The sequence below is a fragment of the Pagrus major genome, chromosome 22 (assembly GCF_040436345.1).
Source record: "Pagrus major chromosome 22, Pma_NU_1.0".
NCBI lineage: Eukaryota > Metazoa > Chordata > Actinopteri > Spariformes > Sparidae > Pagrus > Pagrus major.
Window position 1 is genome coordinate 9,225,172 of NC_133236.1, and position 24,704 is coordinate 9,249,875.

At 38.7% G+C, this 24,704-nt stretch overlaps 1 protein-coding gene across 1 annotated transcript in view; it reads left to right on the forward strand.

Moving 5' to 3' along the window:
* Positions 1–24,326, forward strand: part of myt1la (myelin transcription factor 1-like, a) — a 60,542-nt gene extending 36,216 nt beyond the window's left edge. Inside the window, exons 11-25 of the mRNA XM_073492424.1 lie at positions 617–727; positions 1,374–1,594; positions 4,572–4,661; positions 4,698–4,855; positions 6,760–6,995; positions 14,672–14,794; positions 15,087–15,155; positions 15,296–15,358; positions 15,451–15,534; positions 19,450–19,671; positions 19,938–20,029; positions 20,120–20,223; positions 20,384–20,527; positions 22,292–22,354; positions 24,186–24,326. Coding sequence (XP_073348525.1) covers positions 617–727; positions 1,374–1,594; positions 4,572–4,661; positions 4,698–4,855; positions 6,760–6,995; positions 14,672–14,794; positions 15,087–15,155; positions 15,296–15,358; positions 15,451–15,534; positions 19,450–19,671; positions 19,938–20,029; positions 20,120–20,223; positions 20,384–20,527; positions 22,292–22,354; positions 24,186–24,326 — 1,921 coding nt within the window. The remainder of the gene's footprint in view (positions 1–616; positions 728–1,373; positions 1,595–4,571; positions 4,662–4,697; positions 4,856–6,759; positions 6,996–14,671; positions 14,795–15,086; positions 15,156–15,295; positions 15,359–15,450; positions 15,535–19,449; positions 19,672–19,937; positions 20,030–20,119; positions 20,224–20,383; positions 20,528–22,291; positions 22,355–24,185) is intronic.
* Positions 24,327–24,704: the final 378 nt, after the last annotated feature.

A 24,704-nucleotide genomic window follows, 5' to 3' on the forward strand; every position in this document is an offset into this window, starting at 1 on the left:
GCTGATCTGTCACACACTCCTTACACACTCCTATCATCCTTAAAAATGTGTTTGTTGGCATTAGGAATATTTCTCTCCTTCTGTGTATGACGTGATTAGGATTTGCCTGGAGTGACGCACAGACGGACGAGCAGCAAGTTTAAGTTTTAGAATTCAAAACTGTGTTTCAGCCATTTGGCGTCTTCCTTTCCCTTAAATTCACTCCAGAAACACCACGTCAGCAACTCGTAAACTGTGCGTAAAGGACTGTCCGTCCAATCAACACCAACTTCATTTAGATGCTGAGTGAGAAACTGTCTTCACCAGAGATAACGTGGAAATGAGTTTCACAGGCCAAACTTACAGCTCCAACAGCTGTGAACCAGTCAGTCAGTAAACCAGTCAACGTTAGGGTTTGTAAACCAGTCAGTTCGTCACAAACTGTCAATCAGTTAACCAGTAATGCAGTCATCATGAAGTAGGCCATTTAAAATCCATAATTCATTCTGAACTGCTGTTACTGACAGCTGAACCACTCTTCATTCAGAGCCAGATGCTGTGTGTGTGTGTGTGTGTGTGTGTGTTCGGTACAGTATGTAACCAGGCCGTGTGCTGTCTCTCCCCCCTCCTCCTCCAGTCTGTCCGGCTGTCCCATTGCTGCCGCAGAGAAGATGGCGAAGGTCCACGAGAAGAGCCACTCGACTGACACTGGCAGTAAGACCAATCAGACGTCAGATCGGGTCCTCAGGTACCGCCCCCAACATTTAAATAATGTGTTTTAATGATAGTCATGTGTTTTCGTCATGTGGATGCTGAATGGTGCATTTAAATCAAAACATAATAAGCCTAATGCATCGTGTTTAGTGTCATCCTGGGTTTGGGAAACAGAGTACAAACAGTCCAGCTTTGCCTCTCAAAAAGTTGTACAAGACAAGAAGGCTTTGGTCTGTTCTGTAAATGTCTTACAGAACTTTATAGATTCAATATTTATGCGTCTCGTAAATGAATGATGCCAAATGGTCCAATGAACCACCGGCATTTAATTTTCCTGGGTTGTAAGAGAAGCTGGTATGCATATGTAACAGCTGTAGACTATATTTACCCCCGCTAATTGAATTAGGGATTTTGAATGCTTCAGTGAAATCCCCACATATGAACTTACACGAACTACGTGTGTGTTCAGTATATCTTTTTATCAATAAGTGATGCTGAATGGTGCAGTCAAATTTTCAGGATAAACTTTGAACACAGGATTTACTTTCTCTTGTTCCTGGTCGTCTTGGTTTTGGGCAACATATTGATTATATTTACAGTCCAAAATTAAGGGATGCTGAATGGTGCAGTGAAATCCTCATTTACAAACACAGCCTCTTTGCCCTCTGATTGCCTTTCAGGCCGATGTGTTTCGTCAAGCAGCTGGAGATTCCTCAGTATGGCTACAAAAATAACGTTCCCACCAGCACGCCGCGGTCCAACCTGGCGAAGGAGCTGGAAAAATACTCCAAGACCAGCTACGACTACAGCGGCTACGACAGCCAGCACGGCGGCTACGGAAAGAGAGGCCCGACAGGCAAGTCCCACCACGGGCGAGACACCTCCCCAAAGGGATACGATGGTAAGAAAACACTCGGATGAACGCACACCACCAAGATGTTCTGAATTCTAAATCATCAGTCTCACAATAACATTATGTTACTATCATTTATCATTTATTTGCTTCCTTTGTTTAAAAGGAGCTCTGGCGTTCTTGTTTACCGATATTTTTGCTTCTTTTTTGGCTTCCTGGTGGAAAGAAATATGTCACAGTGGGTGGCAGCAGTACACAGATGCTGCATCTATAGTACAAGTTAAAAGAAGAATAACAACACATCATTATTTTCTGACAAATCTGTTACAGTCGGTCGTAATCCCATTTTCTCTTTAATGATATGTCAAAATTCATTTCTGGTAAGTATAAGAAAAAATAACATGAGTTTGTGATTTTTCCAGATTTTTCTTACTGTCTTTTACTGTCAGCCCTTTGTCTTTTTGAAGGGAATAAAGGCTGCAAAATGATTTCACTATGGGGGTTTTCTATTCATTTTCCTATTCTAGGGTGAGCATTTTGTACTTGGCGACAAAAGCATGAGAACACACACACACACTGGCTCAGTACGCGGTGTATTCTCTTTGTTATAGCACTGAAAGCGCCGGTGTTTTCCGCCTCTCCACATGGCTAGAGTGAAAGCAGAGCAGAGTTATGGAAATGCCAAGCTAAGAGCCTGCCTCCTCAGAGCAGCGGATGGAGGGATGGAAGGAGGGTGGGAGGGAGGGAGGAGGTGCAGATGGAGGGATTGTGAAACAGGAGAGAGATAATGGAGGCGAGCCCTGTTTCTCTGGCTGGGAGCCATTAGTGAGATGCAGGCAAGAGGGAGGTTTTTAGACGAGGTGTCTGAGCTTCCCTCCGTCACGACTCCCTCCCTCCTTCCCTCCATCAGCATCACTCCAGCCTGCTGAGCCCGATTCACCATCACACCAGCACACTGTCCTAATGTCTCTTTCCCTTTTTCTTTGTCCCCATAGATTCCTCTCTTCTCCTACTCTGTCTAATTATTCTGCTGACTCTCTGTGTCTCCTTCTCTGGTGATATTCTATTTTTTCTTGTGGTCGACAAGAAAAGACCAAAAGAGGAAGTGTGGTGGTTCTTCTCTCAAAGCTTTCTGACTTCCTGTCTGTGTTGCTTCCACTGAAGACATAAAAACCCCAAAAGTATATGAATATCATCAAGAAATGTGTAGTTTCAACATATAGTTCCAATATTTAGAAAAGGGAAGCTAACAGATTGGGGAATTAAGTTTTGGATTCAATATTTCTGTATCTCTTAATTGGATGATGCCAAATGGTGAAACAAAGTCGTCCGCACATTCAGCCTTTCTTCTTTTCTGGGTTTTCTGGGAAGCTAATATGCATTCTGAAGTCCAACAGCTTTCAGTTATACGTGCAGCCAGTTCAGGTACACTGAGGATGCCAAATTGAGCAGTAAAAAAAATTGATTTCTTAAAGAAGGGATGCCAAATAGCCAGGAGACAACCATAAAGAACAATTACTTTGTGTTTTTCTATGCTGGTTAGTTACTAAGATGTGGAACCAGATTTGATATGATTTTTAAACGTTTTGGCCATTCAGGCCATCCTCTAATTTTCATAGGCCTAGAGATGCTGAATTGCACATTGAAATCTAAGCATAAAACATACATACAGAGCCTACCATGATTTGTTAATTGCTTTTTGGGATGGGTATAAAGCATAAAATTACATTGAATCTTGTTACTTATATTAGGGATACTCAATGGTGCAGGAAAATTCCCACAGCTGCATATTACACAAACTTGAATTAACTCGGAAAGCACAATAGGGCAGTAACAACCCAGTCTCTCAGAAAAATCCCTAAGAATAAATGGCTGTTGTGCAGCCAGTTCTGGTATATTGTGGATGCCAAAGCAGGGATGCCAAATAGTCACTAAAAAACACCCTAGAAAAACAAAGCAATTGTTTGGAAATGTAAAACAAGACTGGATATGAATATTTTGGTCATGCAGGCTTACCTTTAACTGCCATATCTTAATTAGGGATGCCAAATGGCGCATTGCATTTTAAACATAAACCAGGGACCTTTGAGATGGAAAAACAGGAGTGAATTCTATCAAACATTGTTTGATTCTAAATGGTGCAGTGAAATCCCCACACTTGTGTTGATGGAAACCCACTGCAGATCAGATTGGATATGATTTTCAAATGTTTTGGTCATGTAGGCTAACCTTTAACTGTAATGTTAATGAGGGATGCTGAATGGTGCATTGAACTCTAATATAAGCCATAAATGCAGCACCAGCCTTGTTTTGTTGTTTTGCCATTCGGGGGATGGGAAAACAGTAGGAAGAGTCTAGAATTACCTTGAATCAAACATCACTGCATTTGGAGGACATAGTGCATTTGTTGGGGACTATTTTCAGCGATGGATTAATCAATATTTGGTGCTCTAATGAGTGATTTGTGTGGCTCATTCGTGTGTTTTTAATAGTTTTTGGCCAAAAATGGAGCTCTGTGGCACGGAGGCAGAATACATCAGGCTTTGCAGATAATACTTGTTGGTAGGATCAATGCATTTAGATTTGGTCTTGAAGCAGAATATCACCAGCCCCTCAGTCCGTATCTCTTTCTCTTTGCTTTGCAGTCTGTCCATTTTTTTTTTTGCATTTTTTAGATGCAACAGAACTTCTTTTTGTAATTTTAGATCCTTTGTAACGATCCATCTGCTGCACTGTTTGGCCAGCGGCCAGCATCAAAATAAGAATCAGAATCAGGTTTATTGCCAAGTAGGTTTTCAAATACGAGGAATTTGATGATTTTTGGGTGTATAACAATAAACACAAGTATAACAATATATATATAGACGGATAAAAAGTGCTGCAAGTCCGGAGGCATGAAAAGAAAATAGAAAATTGACAATGAAATATGTAAAAAAAAAAAAAAAATTACATTATGATATGTAAATGAAAGAGCTGTTCAGTTTTAAAGCATCAAAAAAAACAATACATGTGTGCCTCCCAACAGCAAAGCGCTACTGTAAGACGTCGAGCCCGGCCAGCAGTACGACCAGCAGCTACGCTCCCAGCAGCAGCAGCAGCCTGAGCTGTGGAGGAGGTGGTGGAGGAGGAGGAGGTGGAGGAGGAGGAGGAGGAAGCAGCGCCAGCAGCACCTGCAGTAAGAGCAGCTTCGACTACACCCACGACATGGAGGCGGCACACATGGCTGCCACGGCCATCCTGAACCTGTCGACGAGGTGCAGGGAGCTCCCGCACGCTCTGGGAGGGAAACCCCAGGACCTGCTGACACAGGTAGACTGAGGCGGTGTGCACGAACACGCCTGCACTCATTTATCACATTCATACACTATGGCTGGATTAAAAAAACATTATGATAATTATCAGAATGTTATTTTGACATTTATAGGATATAATTTATATGAGATATCAAATAAAGTCTTCAGAACGACAGTTAAAGTTTGACTCATGTTCATCACATTGAGGTTTTATAGGAGAGTGGACGTTTATTACAACTTGAGTGTCGTTTATGTGGTTTTGACCTTCTTCATCAGCAATAATAACATTGTACCCACCAAGGTAATAACTGAGATCTGGAAACATCACTAAAAAAAAAGAAGTCTGACAGGTCAAGAAACTCAAGCATTCAGACAATCAGGCAGGTTGTTAAAAAAAAAACCCTGTTTAGTGAAACATAAAATATGTAATATTTCTGCTTTAAAATGTCTAAAAACGACCGGACCTTTGGTATATATTTTGTTGAGTTGTATACTTAAATTACCCTAAATGTTTCCAACAATGTTCAAACCAGAGAAATCCCAATTTTATTCAAGTTAAGGGTGCATTTTATTTGGTCGCCGGTCACTATAACTTCTGAGGAAAAATCAGGGTATTCGTCAGAGAGTGAAGTAAGGGAGTCGGTTAACGTAATCGTAACGTGACTAAAACTTTAAAAACATTACCAACTGTGGTTGTTTACCAGTAAAGACAAACTAATACTTGTGTTTTCACTGTTGTGATTGAGAGATAGAAGTAGAAAATACATAGTGTGAAAAACGAAGGCAAACGGCTCGTTTTGTACCCAAACTGACATACTGTACGCTGTAAAATCTGACAAAGTGACTTTAGTTTAAATAATATCGAGGAAATCAATTACCTCAAAATTCCCAAGTAAAGTAGACTAATAATTTTAAGTTGCAGTGCATTTAAACGTTCTACACTGTAAACCCCAATCCATTCATGTGTCAGGTGCAATCAGAACTTTCATGTTTCTGTACCTTTGGGTAGAGTGAACAGATTTGGATTTAGCCAAATATTATTATTAAAAAAATATTAAAATTTCTATATAAACTACTCAAAATTAGTGAAGGATATTGTTAATATGCTGTTCAATGCTGCTCGTCGCTGGGCTCGGCCAGGAGAGCTCAATTGTAGCTGCTTTAAAAAAGTTGTTAGCACACAATGAGGGATTATTATCATTAACATTTCAGGTGCGCTCACTTGCTCAAAAGAAAATGGTTTAATAATGTGGATAAACTGTTTTTTCCTTGTTTCCAGATCTCAGCAGTCAACTTGGTGAGTACAGTGTTATTATTACTGAAATCATGGACAAGACTGATAATAAGTATAAGGGTGCTTTAATGCTGGCAGTTAATCCAGATACGGACCTCTCACACACAAGAGCCTGACCGAAACTGAGACTTTGAGGCAGGTAGTGATAGTGATATTTGAGTTTTAAAGGGTGATGTTTGCTTTGTAACATGAATGCCTAGCATGAGGATCCTCTAAAGGGGCACTTGGTTGACTCAACAGGGAGAGTACTGACGTGTAAATTAATTCTCGGATGGTTTGAGAAGTCTTAGCAGAATCTTTTTTTTTTTTATGTTAGGACATGGTGTGTGAAAAATGTGGGTGTTTACAAGGAGAGCCTAATGATTATGGGAATTGTAGAGCCAGAATTGTTCTTGACTCATACAGTAGTGACTAAAAGTCAGAATATCTCGACTTCTGTTGCTTTTATTTTAACCATTTTATGTTAAATCGTTGACTTGTAAGCCTCCCAACTTTATGGATTTTTAAAGAAATGTGATCTTAGTCATGCCCTTAAAAAACTTGCTTTTCTGCACCGACCCTCAGACTTTTCACCAACCGCTTTTTATTTGTATATTGCTACACCTTTCCCTGCCTGTCTCCATCAGAGTCCTGTTGGCGACATGGACGACAGCGGTGCGGTGGACGTGTCCGGTCAGCCCGGCGGTCCGGAGGGCAGCGGGACGGTGTTGACCCCCTTGCAGCCGATGTCGCCCCAGCGGCAGGCTCTGCTCAGCAGCCGCTGCTACCAGCTGAGCGACGCAGACTGCTGGGACCTGCCCGTCGACTACACCAAGATCAAACGGCTGGGAGACGAGCAGGACCACAAAGAGGTAACAGGAAGGTCTACGTCGGACAAGACATAACACGCCGAACAAGTTTACAGAGGTTACAATCAACAGATTCTTCTCAGGGATTTAAAAAAGATGACATTTACAGCTCAGACCATTACAGTGGAGAGAGTTCATGATTTAAAAACTAAAGAGTTACGGAGTTTATAGTTCACACTCAACAAAAGTGTCATGATTTTTTATAGCTGCTACTACTGGTTTGTCTGTTACCATGAACAGATGAATGGCTAAAATGTTAATGTGTACTCAGTTTACAGTGAACAGAAACACCTCAGACTTTAGAGGTAGTTTTAAAAATCCTCAGGTTTATAAAAGCTGTACTGAACATTTTTTTTAATTAAATTTACATAATTCTCCATTTACAGGTCGAGTTTGTCATTAACCTCACCCCAATCTGTTGTAACCATGGGACACCAACGCTATGCAGAAGTTCAACAGACTGCTGGTGCAAAAATATAAATATGTAATGTAATAAGTATTGCTAATTTAGACTCTTGTTATTGTGGTGATGACGGGCAGTGCTTAAAAAGAGCGCATGAAGAAAAATACATTTTCAGAACTTTCATGTTTTTATCAATATATTAGTGAAATTAGCAAAAGTAAAATCACTCAAAATTAGTATAGCACAGTTTTACCATCCACCTGTACACACTATCCTCCCTCAGTTTAAAAAGATTGCCCTGTCAAAAAAAAAATAATCCAGTTGCTATACACAGCACAGTATACAATTTAAACCTTTAACATGTCGTGTCAATGGGTGTTTATTGAGCGGACTCTCTTGCTAAAGCGTTTTAATCGACCTGCCAATCAACTAGAAGACAGCGTGTGAGGGTGATGGTTTGCCTCGCCCTGGCTGAAAATCTACGCCTGTATGAGGGTGCAGTACCAGCAGGGGGCGATAATGACAAGAGCAAAAGTAGAACGTAGTAAAAAGAGCCAGAAAGTCTGAGTTTTCAACCAGCCGACCAGATTTTGAGTTTTGTGTGAGGTCCAACTAGAACTACAACTGTTGTACCTGGGAAATGTCGCTTAGTTTTTTAGTTTTAGATGCTTTTCATATTAATTTTACATCCATTTGGCTCGGGTAGTTCACCCAATCCTTATAAATGTCGGGAAAACCCTGCACACCTTAATGGATTGCCTGAGTAATCTCTACAAGGCAGGTTCAGCTCAAACTGTTCAAAAGTTTTACCAGTATCACTTAAACCTTAAAGCCACCTTAAACATTTCATTCGAAGATTAATGTAACATATACATTAAATAAGACATGAAAAGGTAAAAATCTAATCATTTTTAGACCAGATTGAAACTCCACACTCTGCCCTCAGTCATGATTTAGGGCTTTAACCACCTAATTTAATATTTAGGCAGCCTGTCCCCTAATCATGCCAAGTAAGGATAATTTGAAGCATGAAATTGAGAGATTTAAGAGCACAGAGTTTATATTAAAGGCTGCGTGCATAGATTAAGACATGATTAGGCTTTATAAGCTGTTTAAAGGGATGCTTGTCCTCTGATGCACAGCAGAAAAGCACCATAGTGAAGTTGTGGAGTTATTTTGCGAGGGCGGACTTGTGGTTGCTAGTACGCATAATTTTTGCATCACTTTACATACATAAGAGGGAATTTTGTGAGTTTGGATCGGTCCAGTATGTGTGTGTATGTACACCTTCGCTAACCAAAGGCATGAAAGCTGCACAGAGCGACGGCGCTTGCCAAAGTTGCTCCATTTTTTTGTTGTTATTCCTCACCCTGGAGCCACTCAATAGAAATAGTTCAACACTACAAATATTAAGGAAAGGCCGGAGACAAAGACAGTTGAGAGAAGAAAGTAGAAGATGATGATTGAGTTTTAAAAAGTTTGATATAAAGAGGAAAATGTGTCACAGACAGCACAGGGAGGGACAGTCAGGCAGCATGAAGCTACTTCTGATCAGACCAGACCGAACCTCTGAGAATTACTCTTAAGAATACTCAAAAAAGAAAAATGTAACTCTTATTTTGTTGGTAAAAGTAGAAGTACTGATTCAACGTCTTTACTCCAGTAAAAGTAATAAAGTACAGGCTCTGAAATGTACTCAGAGTATCAAAGTAAAAAGTCTCCCTCTGAAGGACATTTCTAGCAGCCATTTCTGGTCAAAGCTAACTGAAGCTCACATCATATTAATATAATTCAAAGACTATTAAACTTAAGGTAGAATCAGTAGGATTTGTCCCAGCTGTTCCTAAATGTACCACAAAGACAGTTGATTGTTGAGTCTCATTCCCAGGACGTCAAATAGCCACATTTTGTGTTGGTAAAGCGTCCCGAGCAGCAACAAAGTGAGAAAATAAGAAAGTCCAGGCAGAGGGCTGCAGGGTCTCTGCAGATACGAGACACTAACACGCCTTTTCTCCCCATTCCAGTCTCCCTCTCTGTCTGTTTCTGTCTTCTTCTGTCTTTAACGTCTATGTTTCATCTCACTACATCTGCCATGTGTGATGTGCACTGATAGGTTGAAATCAGTCTTGTGATGTTGGGAAAGCAGCGTACGATGACGCAAAATAAAAATAATCCATAATTCCCCTCAAATGCATCAAACTAAAGTAACAAGCTTGTCTTGAAGGAGGAGAAAAAGGAGGGGAGAAAGATATTTGTGTTCACATGTAGAGAGGAAAAGTCAAAAGTTGTCAGGAAATAAATACTCAAGTAAAGTACAGATACCTGAAAATGTAATTAAGTACAGTAACAAATTATTTGTAGTTTGTAATGTCCCATCTCTGCATATCAGTAGCATATTGGCGCTTGATTAGTAATTATAAAATGCTTATTAATGCCTTAATGTGCATGAACCATATTCATTAAACTACTATGCCTTTAACAAGAATTTTCCTAGTTACTGTTTAAGTTAGGAAGATGTTGTACATGAATTACGATCTTAATATGCTTTGCTTGCTATGAGCAAACACGTGTTTATAGTGTCCAAATAACTTTAAATTAAGTTTTTTATAATTCAAAATATGTTCCTTCTTCTACAGTAATTGAGGGAAAACTTTTAATGGCTTTGTAGCTGAATGAATATTTGCTGAAAAAGGAATTTAGTGCTTTATAATGACTATTAAAGCCAACATGTTACCAATATAAGCATCAAGTTTATGTGTAGCCTAATCTAAAGTGTTTCCAAAAGAGATTACAAAGTTCTTCGCTGAAAGAGAAGAACGAGACATAATGTCAAGTGACTTACTCTCTTTTTACTCACAACAATGTGATCACATGTCTGCTCAGAGACTTCAGCCGTGTCCAAACTCATTCATTACTCTCTGTATAGTCGACACTCAGTTTTCAGATTTCAGACTCTAATCAGTCGTCGTCATTTGCATCATCACTGACAGCAGCAGGATTGTCAACACCAAAGTGGTGTTAAATAAATAAGCTTTAATAAACTTAAAGGGAATTTCACCTCGACCCTATCTTTATTATAAACATATTGTTGGTGTGTAAATGATTATAAAAAGTAATAAAAAATTTTGTAATTGAATTATGGGTTTATTTTGACCGAGCTGAAAAACAGAAAAGATTGAACTCAGATGTTTTTTTGTCGAGTTTAATTTTGTTTCTGTAAAGTTTGAATGAAGTTTGTTGTTATGATTATAAAATTGCTGTTTTTGTCTGCTGACTTTGGCAAGAGTGACATCGTGGCAGTTTCTGTAGGGATCCGTTTCTAGGTTTGGAGTCCTGCTTTTTGCTTTGTTTGTCAAAGCACTTCGTAAACTGTGTTTTTAAATTATTATAATTATTATAATGTTGTCAGACACTTAGAATAACAATCTCATATTGTCAGTGGCAAAAACAAGCTCTTTCAGTGGACATACTTTGGTAGTCGATGACTCCTGTTTTTCATTTCCCTCTCCTGGTCTCCTCCCTGGGTCACAATTCTCCTGATTAAATACAATTGTTCAAACTATACAGACGTCATGGAAATAAGTACTCCTGTTTTTCACAGAAAGTTTTAAAGCAAGGCAGGTAGGCATGACGTCAATCACCATCTGGAGGCTGACAGTCGCAGGGCGGCGGCGTGCACAGACTCTCTAAGGGCAACGGCAAAAAATGGATGAATGAATAAAAACTGATGAATATTAGTTTGTGCCAGAGATTCACGCATATTCATCAGGAGGGTGAATTATTCTGGATTCTTTTTCTGGCAATTAAAAGTATAATTAAAAGTATTTAACAAAAAATTTACATTCTTTAAAAGTCATCAGAATGCAGGAAGCAAAGGACCCACAACCCCCTGCTTTGGTTTACAAAACCTCCTTATTTTTAACGTTTTACAGGTTAAAAATACCCAGATCTCTCTTAGAGAGAGGCAAAAGACATTTGATAAGCAGCTTTTATTCTCCAGTTTGTGAGCAGGAGTAAAAGTAAAAGGAAGTTTAATATTTCACTTTTAGCAGTCTGATAAATATCCCTGGTTGATGGGGAGGACTGCAGCCGTCTCTCCAGCAGGCTCAGTGCGCTCTCATGTGGTCAAAAGCGGCACTGCGTCAGCTGCACGAACGCTTCAGGAGCTCGAGCACGGTGCATTAAAATGCTGAATTACACCTCTAATACATAAGTAAAACATGATAGATCATCTGCACGCTTTAAATCCTCACAGATCTGATATCACACAGAGCAATCCATGCAGCAAATTGCTACATTTGCCTCGTTGGATTTAGAGCGCTCAAGTGAAAGGTTTTAATCAGGAGAGTAATTGCGTTTGTTAATGAAGCACGACATTGCGGAGGAAGCCAGAGCCCGGAGCTCGCAGGCAGGCAGGCTGCTGATGGGATTTTCTCCAGACAGTCCTGAACGATTTCTGCTCCCCACTGAGGAGGTGTGATGTGTGGACTGCAGAGCAGACTGCAGCGCTCACAGCCACAAAAGATCCAACTGGTGCAGAGGGAGTGTGAACTGGTTAACTGGAGATGATTTATTTCACTGAAGCATTAGCACGTGTAGGAATAATCAAATAAAACAGTGCGGACACAGAGGAGGCAGGAGGAAAGAGATTCATTCTCATCTTCAGCTGATTTAACAGACGCTACATGGGAGGAGAAATATTGGAAATGATAAACTGAGCACACAGAGGAGTTCAACATTGTACAGACATGTGATTTTTATTGTTTTTAAGTACCGTTTGGTGCAGTATTACCAGTAGAGTAGTTATCAAACAAAGTAAATGAAAACACTGATTAATAACTGGTTAGAAAACAAATGAATTGAAGATAATAATTAACTGTCAAATTAACCCTCACGCAACTGATGAAAATTTTAAAACATTTTTTTACACAGACCACATTTAGAACAAAAAATGCTCCATGATAATATTATTTTCAACTTTCACTGGGTTACGTTTTTCAACCAACATCAGTCCTGATAATAACGACCAAATATTGATTCATTTTCAGGATTTTAACCCTTTAAATACCAGTTTGTTTACATGATGCCACTTTTTTTTTTAAATGAAAACACACACAAAAAAAGTGTTTTCCATATACTTAATATATAGTATGTATTTGGGCCATAATACAGGTAAAATTGCCCCATCAAGTGAAAAATAGTCAAAATTACAAAAACTCATCCAGGACCACAGAATGAAAGCCTAATAACATGGGATGCATGATTTTATTATTTTTTAATGACAGTTGGAATAAAAAAATAATAAAATCATGCATCCCATGTTATGATAATATGTTAAGCATGTTAAAGAGGTTAGGTTAATATACATGATATGATATATTAGGCTCTCAAACATAATGGTGAAATTGTCAGGATGTCCTGCATGTTTAGTTGGTCATAATTCTTTAGGCCTATTCATACTGTGGTTATAAAATATTTCTTTGGTCAATAATATATCAGAAAATAATGTAATAATTAATTATATTGAAAGAAGCCAATTGAAATTCCCTAAACTCCAATATAGTGTTATCAAATATCATGTGTAGTCCAAACAATAAATAGTTAGATAGATCGATACTTAGACATCCAGTAGTTTATACGACACATACAAAACACAAAACAAACATGTAATAAAAGAGTATAAACAAGGAAATGTAAACAAGAATTTAAGAACAGAATATAAGGATAAAAAACACACACAGCAGTGAAGTGATAGTTCAGCCACCAGAACTACTAACTGTCGTGCTACAGTCTGTGCAACCTGAGAGAGTTAAACTGTGCGGAAGTTCAACAGTGCATGTAGTGCTGATTAAAGTGATTCAAGTGAAAGAAAATAGTGCAAGAATAAACTAATACTGTTGATGATATAAATTAACGCAAATTGAGATATAGGAACAATAAATATTGATAGGAACAAAAAAGCAGTTATCAATAGTCAAAATCTTAAAAGATAATCAGTTTATTTTCACAATAGAAAAACAACAGATATGATGGAAATGTTTGACATTTTTTTTTTAAAAAGACTGAAACAATTACTGATTATCAGAATAAATTATTGTCCATTATTTTTCTGTGGATCAAGTTATTGTTTTTAATTCTAGTTGAGATCATGCTTCCTTGTCATTAAACAAACAAGCTTGAAGTTGATAGTGACATTATACGGTCATTTATGTCTTATTGTCAATAAGTGAAGAGTAAATGCCTCCTGCTGCCAAACATACTGTATATTGTTACAGTAAAAAAACGAGCTAGAAAACACACTGAGAATTAAATAAATCCCGTTGTTCATTAGAAAAGCTGCTTAAAAAGTTAGATGTTGTTAATTAACACCAACACACAGTTGTATAAGAACAAAGAATGACTTTCTTGGTGCTTTATTTGTGTTTTTACTGATTGGTTTATTTCACACCGATAACACAATTGTTTATCAAATTTCACAAAAGTCTCCTTAAAAACAAAGATCATGTTTAAAATAAAATAAAGATTATTGAAATAGCTTATAAGCAGTCAGAGCAGTAATTAAAGTAGAATATGACTGTAAAGGATATCATTATGCTTCAAAGAGAGGTGTTAACTCACAGGAACGTACAGTTTAATACACATAAAAAGATCTCTCTGGCACAATAAAGGCAAAGCAATGATGAAACAATTTGCTTCAATGTTTGATCAGAAGTACACAAATCTGTAGTTTGAGGTAGTTTTCAAACATAATTTATGGCTACAAAACCACATATTCAGACACGCAGAGCTGCGTTGATTAGTTCATTAACTGTTTAACTGTTTAAACATTTGCTGGTTACTACTACTACAGACTACAGAAACCATTTGCAGATGTCACTTTGGGCTCTGGGTAATTTTAATGAGCATTTTTCACAATGTGGACATTTTATAGACTCAACAATAATTGACAAAATTAATCAGCAGGTTGATCGATAATGAGAGTAATCTTTAGTTGCAGCCACGGGACAGAAGTGGTGTGATCGCTCATATGTCTTGTTAAAGGCATATTAAATATTTTCAGTCCCACAGAGGATAGATTTACAGACTATTTAAAAGAAAACTGTAAAATTTCTGTCCTCAAGACTGTGAGAAAAATGAGAAATCCCCTAAATTAGATAATATTCTTTTTACAGGTAACAATCCCAACTTACTGTCTGTGTCTGTTAAATTGTACTGAATGTAAACGTGTTAACCCGGAGCCCGTAGTAACATGTTGTAGTCTGCTTATTTCTCGTCCCTGCACCAGAGCGACGAGCTGGATCCCTTCCAGGAGCTGCTGGACGAGCAGCGCTACCCGGCCGAGGTCACCATGCCCAGCCCCAAACACCACAAGTACCCGCCCTGCAAGGAGAGCAAGAAGGAGCTCATCACGTAAGACTCCCTCATACCTCCAACTGATTAACACAGTGCTGTGGAGGTACTCAATCAGACTGAACCAGACAGATGCAACACATAAATACAAAATAATATACTTATAAATAAGAACAGACAAATCCATAAAAAGACAGAGGCCGAAAAAAACAACAACCAACAAATTAGATATATATGATATATATTTAAATATAATACATAGAAAAGATACAAGATTCCAAGGAAATTACAAGTTTCAGACTCAAGCTAAAATGTTGTCGGTGTTCAGTTTGTGTCTCTTTCCCTCCTGCAGGTTGTCAAGCTGCCAGCTGGCCGACAAGAACATCCGCGGGATGATGACGACCAACGCACAGGAACTCAAGTGAGTCTACAAAGTCATTATACTGCAGGGCTGCGATCAAGACCACGAAACAAGCCCAAATCTGAATGGGGGTCGAGTCCAAAACAACAAATCTCTGCTCATTAAATATGCTGTCCTGACCTCCTGTGTTTGTGCCTCAGGTGTCCGACCCCTGGCTGCGATGGATCAGGACACATCACTGGAAACTACGCCTCCCACAGGAGGTACAGTAACCACACTACCTCCTACAACTACAACATGAAATCACAACAAAAGTGTAGAGTGCTTCATGACACACATGTCTATTTTCCTGCAGTCTGTCCGGTTGTCCACGAGCCAAGAAGAGCGGCATCAAAATCCTCCACAGCAAAGAGGACAAAGACGACCAGGAGCCAATCAAGTAAGGTTTCTGAGAGGCTTCATAGCTTTGATATAAAGCCTGCTGGGAAGTGCGTCACCTCTTATTTAATTCCCTCAATTTACTAAAGTATGCTCACCTCCATTTTTATAGAAGACAACCTCATACCTTTATTTCATCCAGTCAGTGTTTTGTTTCACAGCCAAAACCTGAAGTGTCTCAGTCCAAGATCAAAATAAGTCCAGTTAAGCCCGAGCAGTCTTTGGTGAGGGAGTAGAGAGGACAAGGATGAATAACAGAAAGCACATAATAACTTAACGTTATGCAACTTAGGATTTTAATGAACTCATTTGAGAGCAAAGTTTATATTTTGAGGAAATTTAACATTCCTCAAACGCAGGATGAACTTTTTTGACAAACTGTGGGCAGTAAAACAAGATGTAAATGCAAAATTTAAAAAAATAAAGTTGCATATTTACATATCCAGTAACATGAGGATCTATTTGTAGAAATGTTTCTGACAATGTGACGTATCCAAGTCCAATAATTACTCTCACTTTTGTTAGGTTTTCATTAAAACTGAAGAAACATGACTTTAGCAAACACATTTATTAAGATCTGCAGCAGAGCTCTGAACGTACATACAGCCTTGTGTTGCATCTTCTTCTGCTACTGCACCTCCGTTTAACCAAGACAATATGAGTGTAGCTGTCAGGTAGGAATGCTAGCCTATACTGCCGACTAGTATCTGGATGTATTAATGACTCCCATCACTACAACTTTTAGCTCTGTTTTAGTCTCCACCAACTCTCTACTTTCTACTAACTGCTTCACCAGCTGATCTCTTAACAGTTTTTTCTCTTATTTTCTGCTGGGCAGGTAGTGTGTTTGGCAGAGCTTTTTTCCCTAAAAACAGCTGCCTGTTGCTGCTGGAAACGAGGTTGCTGAGAGCAACAACAGTAAACCAAAGCAGCTCAGTTGTGGCTGCAAAAGCACCTACACTGAGATGACTGAAATGCTCGGTAGAGCGTTGAACTAGTCTGGTGATAACTCTCTGTGGGTTTGTCTTTACGTGCAACTTCTTTCACATACACAGTCATTTAGCCAGTTGTTAATATAAAATATTGATTGGTGCAACGTAAGAGAAAATAATTTAGTAATTTAAGCAAAAATGACTACAGTGAGTCGACAAAAATAGATGCACAGAGGGTATGAATGAGGGCTGCAACTCATGATTATTGTCTTCATTATTGAGGATTAATTCATGAATATTTTAGCCGATAAAATGTCTATAAAATGAGACGATGTTTATCTTAATTTTTTAGGTACTTTTGTGTGATATCTTAACACTGTGAAGATATCGTGTTGCGAAAGATGACTGATACTTGAGTAAATGTCTTAAATCCTGTACTTCAGCATTAAAATTTTCTTGCAATGAATGTACTTAAGTAAAAAAACAAAAAAGTAAAAGTAAGTCATACTGTATACAATTGGTCGAGCAATTATTGGCCTATCAAATTATCAATCCGATCATCTTTTTTTTATCTGCCAATAAAATGAATTGAATTAAAAATGTGTTTCTTAGTTCTGATGCTGCATGTAATCTGCAAAATAACTTGTAACTAAAGTTATCAAATAAATGTAGTGGAGTAAAAAGTACAATATTTGTCTCCAAAATGTAGTGGAGTGGACGTATAAAGAAAATGTAAATAGTTTAGTAAAGGACCTCAAAACTGTCCTCAAGTACTCTACTTGAGTAAATGTACTTAGTTACATTCCATCACTGCATTTTCCTACAGCAGATTTTGTCTGATCAGCCGTCCATAACTCAAAGATACTCAGTTGACAATGATATAATGATATAAATAGAGGAGAACAACACATTTTCACATTGAGAAGCTGAAACCAGTGATTTTGGGGGGAATTTAAAATAATTTTTGAATAACTGATCCGTCAGTTGACTAATAGATCAATTAACAAAATGTTTCAGCACTAGTTTGAAAAAGTAATTAAAATTAAAATTCAACAAAATTTTCCCTTGAAACCTATGAAGCATTGTGGATAATATATTTTTTTTATCACGTACCTACACACATATATACTAAAATACAAAATTCACTTGTCCTAGTGTGTAACAGAACGTACAGCATCCACATTACAGGGACGTCTGTCATGCTGTTAACAGATTAATCCCTCTACTTTCTCTTAAAATGCTGCCAGTGTACGCTGACCTTTCTAACTTCAGGAAAGAATATTTTAGAGAGGAGCTGTGGTCAGTCCTCCACTTCACCTCCCGCTCCCAGCAGGCCCGGTCCAGTAAAGGTTAGCACTAGTGAGCGTTTGACATTTGCGTTAAGGCAGAGCCATAATGTTAAGCCAATACGACCTTGTGAATAATCTAAAGTTCAGCCGGTGTCAGTCTGCAGCCAGCTGTTGCTGCCACCTCTGTTCCATCTACCATCATCATTAACAGTGAAGTTATAATTAAGCTTAACCTGAGCTCGGCTGGGGAGCGGCCCGCCGACGCTCAGCTCATTCTAATCAGCTCAAATGTCACTGCGAAGGGCGTTTTGGGATGCACGAGGCAGAGCAGAGTGTCTGGGAGCTGAGGGGGTGTCATCTGCAGAGTGAGGGGTGTTTGTCCTGCTCATGGTTACACCGGTGTGGCCTGGAGGCCTTGGAGGGGAGGAGGGGTGGTGTAGGTGAATCGTGACTCTGTGAGTCCTCCATCAAAAGTCCTGCATAGAGTTTAAGTGGAGACTGTACCAGTGGTTTTCCATGTTTTAGCCCAATAATTAAAAGATGACGCAGTTAAATGGAGTGCTGGCAGCATTATCTGGATTCAGCCATGACAAGCCAGTGAAATGCATTTATCAGTCTATACCGTTTAGGATTATTAGGCGATTTGAAGGAGAATACAGATGGATGCCATCCCCCTTGTTAGCAAAAGCTGTGAAGTGTAGTTGGCTGCAAAAGAGCCAGAAGATCATATAGACACATTGCTGCTTATACTACTCCAATATTCAATTCATCACTATATTATAGCCAATATAGAATAGTGTCAGCTTCAAGATTTAAGTGACAAGTAGTAAAGTTTAGCCACGGAAGAGTTACAGGATCTTATAGACACTGTTGTCTGTAGTATTAATCTTTTCAATTCTATTCTATATTATAGCCTATATACTATAAAGAATAGTGTCATCTTCATGATCAGAGTGACAAGTGGTGAAGTGTAGTAGCAGAAGAGCGAAAATATATAGCCACACAGCTGCCTATACTATTCCTATATTAAATTCTATACCAGTTGTGGAGGAGCGAGAGGATCATATAGACACACTGCTGCCTGTAGTATTCCTATACTCAATTCCATACTACAATGTAACCTCTATAGAGTAGTGCCATCTTCATGGTCACAGTGACAAGTATAGTGGTGGAACAGCCAGAAGATCATATAGCCACACTGTCTATAGTATTCCCATACCCAGTTCTATACTATGCGGCCTCTATACCCCGTGGAGTAGTGTCACCTCCATTATCAAAGTGATTAAGTGGTAGCAGAAGAGTGAGATTATATAGCCACACAGCTGCCTATACTATTCCTATATTAAATTCTATACTTTGTTATAGCCTATATATGCTATAGAATATTGTCAATTTCATGATTAATGTGACAAGTAGTAAAGTTTAGTCATCGAAGAGTTACAAGATCATATAGACACACTGCTGCCTGTAGTATTTCTACATTCAGTTCTATACTGTATTGTCACTTATTTCCTCTATAGCATAGTGCAATCTGCATGATCAAAGTGACAAGTAGTAGACAAGTGTAGTCGTGGAAAAGCCAGATGATCATATAGCCACACTGCTGCCAACAGTATTCTTTTACTCAACTCTATACTACTCTGTTGTAGCCTGTTTTGATGAAAGTGACACCTCTGTGTGTGCTCTTCCTCTCAGGTGTCCTGTGCCGGGCTGTGATGGACAGGGTCACGTGACGGGGAAGTATGCCTCCCACCGCAGTGCGTCAGGCTGCCCCTTGGCGGCGAAGAGGCAGAAGGACAGCTATGTCAACGGCTCGCAGTTTGTCTGGAAATCTGGCAAGACGGATGGCATGAGCTGCCCGACCCCAGGCTGTGACGGCTCAGGACACGTCAGTGGGAGCTTCCTGACCCATCGGAGGTGGGCGTGGCTCTGTGTCACTCTCTTCCAACTATATCACTTTTTATTGTTTTTCATTGTTGTTATTATTGTTGTCATTATAAGATGCTCTACGATGCTTATCCTGTCAATTGCTTTGTAAATCACACCACATGTAGATTGATTTTCTTTCGTACAAGCTTTATGTCTAGAATTAAAATAAAGTAGCACAGACTTGCAAATCTGCAGCAGATTGATAAACCAACACAGGCAACCTATCGTCATTGTGCGTGTGTGTTTCATTCCAGTCTCTCTGGGTGTCCTCGTGCCACCTCGGCCATGAAGAAGGCCAGGATGAGCAGCGTGGACATGCTGACAATCAAGCAAAGAGCAAGCAAAGGTCAGAACCACTCTCTAATCCTTACACAAAACACAAGACACAAAAACTAAAACCAATCAGAATCAAATTAAATGTTGTTTCTGGTTTCAGGCATCGAAAATGATGAAGAAATCAAACAGCTGGATGAAGAAATCAAAGATCTGAATGAGTCCAACAATCAAGTGGAATCAGACATGATAAAACTGAGGACACAAGTAAGACAGTTTCCAGATATGCAGTTTAAATACATTGAGTAAATAGGTACATTGATGCTGGTGTGGATATAAGCATCTGTTCTACTCGTTTCCTGTCACTTCTCCATCAAATGCCTATCAAAACTGTAACGTGCTGATGATTTATTTACTGGTCTGTCAGATCACCACCATGGAGACCAACCTGAAGTCCATCGAGGAGGAGAACAAGGTGATCGAGCAGCAGAACGACTCGCTGCTGCACGAGCTGGCCAACCTCAGCCAGTCGCTCATCAACAGCTTAGCAAACATCCAGCTTCCACACATGGTAAGAACAAAGTCCACTGCGCCTTTACAAAACCAAACTGAGGCAAATGGTTTGTTAAGACTTATATTTTTACAGTCTAATGCTGTAATAGAATCTTTACAGCTAAAAAAATAACTCATCAGCTTTGCCTTAGGATGATTTGAGTCAAATTATCTCAACTTTTCTTGTGTCACACTGGGAGGTAAATTAACTGATTTGAAGAAGAAACTTGACCGGTTTTATGTTGATGGGATATTTTGAAGAAATACTTAAAGAATTAAGAGGGAGAACTGTGCATCAGGTTTTAATTCTGTCATGATTTTTTTTTTGCCCTGACTTCTGCCTGTCAGATAGAAGCTTCCTTCGAAACAAAACTAAGCTAAACAAACACAAAGTCCTTCAGGCTTTAATGTATTTGTGAAGTTGGTTTGTTTTGTTGATGTTTTGTCAGACCTGAGGTCTTCAGCAGTGATCCTGAATTAGAGTATCAAGTGCAGTGAAATCTAAAATTTGGATTATGTGGATTGGACTGAATTTGGCAAAATCTTACAAATTTTGAGAGAAACAGATATTTCCAACCCAATCTGCACAATAAATGTTGGCAATGCACGTTTCTGCAACTTTATGTTCCTTTAGGTTTGTGATATGACACATGTTGTAGAAAAGTCAATTTCATACTGCATGTGTGACACGTACAAATTTGAACGCATCTGTGGTTTGCAAAAATGTAAAATTCCAACATGTTATTCTCTCAAATCAATCTTTTGTTTTTCCAAATTCAATCTGTAAAAAAACGTGAAAAAACTGCTGGTGAAATGAGATTCAAAACTTGTTTTTATATATAATTGTCGAAAGATGACTCTTGAAACATGGCATTTGAGTATTGTTAGGAGAAAGAAAATACAGTTTTTTGTGACTTAATAATAAAAAAAGTTGAGGAAGCATAATAATAAGCTTATATTTAATTTAGCTTAATTTTACTTCTATCATTTTATTTGAGTTAATTGAGTGAACATTCTTTCAGATGTTTGTTTCATATTTAATGTCCTAACCTTCTCTCCTGCTGTATTTTAAACACTGATATCTCTTTGTGGGACTGTAAAGATTTTAACTGATCTGAGATCATCTAACATTTGCTCACAGTTTTAATCCAGGGAGCTGTTAAAGTCGTCTCCAGCCTTTTCTGTATAGCGACACTCAGGTTTTTTCTTCATCTGCTTCTTTCTGTTCACCACCTTCTTTTTTTTCCCAGCAGTCCATGCTGTGCTTCTTCTGTGCTTTACAACGCCTCACAGAGTTTCACATAAGGAAACAGCCCCGTCTTTTTTCAGTTTGAGTGAAGTGCTCGTGGCTGTTTTTGACGTCATGTTGTCTCAGTGTAGAAGGAAGACTGGGGCTAATTGGATAATCTCTGTTTAAGCAGTATGAATCGAGTTGCTTGATAACTGGACTCTTAGCTTCCTGTATTTCCATTCATGTGCAGGATTTGCTTCATATCACACTGTAGGAAAAATGTCCGTCTTAACAAGGAACTTGATCTTTATCCCCTCTAAAAACAACCTCTAGATTTTGCATCGGACAAGGTGGAAATTTCCACATTCAAAATGGTAGAATTGGTAGAATTTTCCCTTTCTTGTTTCTAGAAACATAAAGAAGAGAGCTGGAGGGGAAATGATTGGTTAAGGCGGACATTGTGTGTTTTTTTCAGTGTAGCTTATGAAGCCTTGTGACCGCTGGCGTGTGTCTAGCGGGCTAATAGACTTCTCTGTACACCCTCTCCTGTAGAGACCGCTGCCACAGAAAGAGGCCCCAGTAAAGCATAACTGCTGTTTACAGATGCCTCCCAGAGTAAGAGATCCATTTATCCTTTATCCAATTATCCTTCTCTTCTGCACTGTCATCCTCCCCTCCCTCTTTAGTGGCGTCCGCACATCACAACTATCCATGTATACTGCAGCATAATCTCAGTAGTGAACCTACATGTGGCAAATTCCAGACAAACATTGCCTTTTATGACTTTTTCCCCCAAATTGTAAATAACATGAATCCCATTTAAGAAGCTAAGACTTCCTTTTAAAGTAATTAGTCACATTTCAAAGTGTCAGGAACCTCTGGTTTGTTATTTCTTCCTGATGATAATAGATTATAAACACATACGTAGATTAACTGAAATACTTAACTAACCTAAATTGTGACATATCCAAGTGTCCTCTGAGACATGGACCTCATGGAATTCACAATACAAATGAAATTCACATGACAAAGTAACAGTAAGCATTTAATAGGAATTATGATGTTATTGCTCAAGTCACAGCTATGCTAACTGATTTGGATCCACAAACCTGGAAGATGAGCTGCTCTGGAATCAGAAATAATCTGACTGGTTGAGTTAAACCACAGTTGGGGGGACCCAGTGATTGAAGTACAGATTTGTTAACACATCCTCATAGGTTGATTGACTCCTGGATGAAAGTCCTGTACTGGTTTCTATTCCAAACCTCCTCCCTCTGCAGACTTATCGCTGTTTATACTACTTCGTCTGACCTCCTCCTTTACTGCCGTAATAACTGCTACGGCCACAAGAGGTCACCGCCTATCAGGAAACATAAACATCTGTCACTGTCATGGTTCTAAAAAGGTAACTGTCGAATTTAAGTGTCAAAGACACATTATGAAAGAAATGGACTGTAGTCAAAATAAAAAAAATATTCCGTACATTTTCAAAAGGATCCCATCTAGAAATGGTCTTACAAGACTGTTTCATTTCTTGTTATGGTGTCTATCTAGCCAGGTTCAAGTAAGAAAATGTGACATTTTGCAACGTTGATGCAACATTCTGTTAAACATATAAAACTAATCATTCTGATTATTAAACTTAATAAAGACGAGCTATCGGACATCATTGTAATATCTATAACATATCTATATCATTCTAAAAGAATGATATCTGATGATTTCACAAAATCCTAGATTGCATTCAATAAGAACGATTTTTACACCAAATTATAACATTTGTAAAATTCTACAACCTCTCTTAAGTTATGGTAAATGTTTGGAAAAGATTGTGGTCAGCGCTCAGTATTTCTAGCGCTGTGAAAACACAAACCAGATAAAAAGAAATGGGTCTAAAAACGAGCCTTGAGGGACACCATATATAAAACTAACTGTGCTCATCCAAACAAACAAATCATGACCTTTACAGTTGAACAACCACTGAGGGTGAACTCAACCAATGAGATTGTTTCTGAAGCCAAAGCTGCTCCGTCTCTGAGAAATGTTTTCTGTAAATGATCAAAACTCCCAGTCGGCTAAGTTGAATTCCCAGTTGTGTCTCTGTCATCTGCCCATTAACCTCCCATTGGTTTTTAACATCCTGATTTTGTCTCCATATGCTAAACATTAACCTTCCATCTATCCACAAGCTAACCATCCCTCTCCTGATTTTTGCATGGTTTGGAGTTGCATTGTAGACCTTCACAGGCTGAAGTATAGACATTAAAAGGTAGTAAAAAAGGAGTAGCTGAGTCATGCTTTCCTGATAGTGTTCCCTTCCTCCCTTGCTGCCCGCCTGTCTTCTTTCCCACAATGTCTTATAGAAAATGACTGTCTATAAACACATACACATGTCTTCTAATCCCTCTGATTGTTTGTTTCTTCATGGGTTTCTTTCTCCTCACAGGAGCCAATGAATGAACAGAACTTTGACACTTATGTGAGTACACTGACAGACATGTACACTCACCAGGACCAGTACCAGAGCCCGGAGAACAAGGCGCTGCTGGAGAACATCAAACAGGCCGTTCAGGGTATCCAGGTGTAGCCCTGACCGAGGCCAAAATAACAAATGCAAAGCAAAAACAACAAGAGAAAAAAAAAGGTCAAAAAGAGGGGAAATGGTTGTTTTTTGCTGCTGTAATCTATCATAGTTCTTTTATTTCTTCTGCTGTTATGCTCTCAACTCCATGGGTATCTCTTTTTTTTAAAATTATTTTTGATTGTTGTTGCCTTGCTTTGAAAAACAAATTACCAACGTTTTAAACAAACATTCACGTTTTGTACATTTTCATATGATCTAATATAATGTGATGTACTGTTTATAGCTGCTAATGTATGCACATTCTAGTGTATATGTATGTATTTATTTATCGTAAGCTTGAATCATTTTTTATTTCGATGCAATTTACATACATGAAAAAAC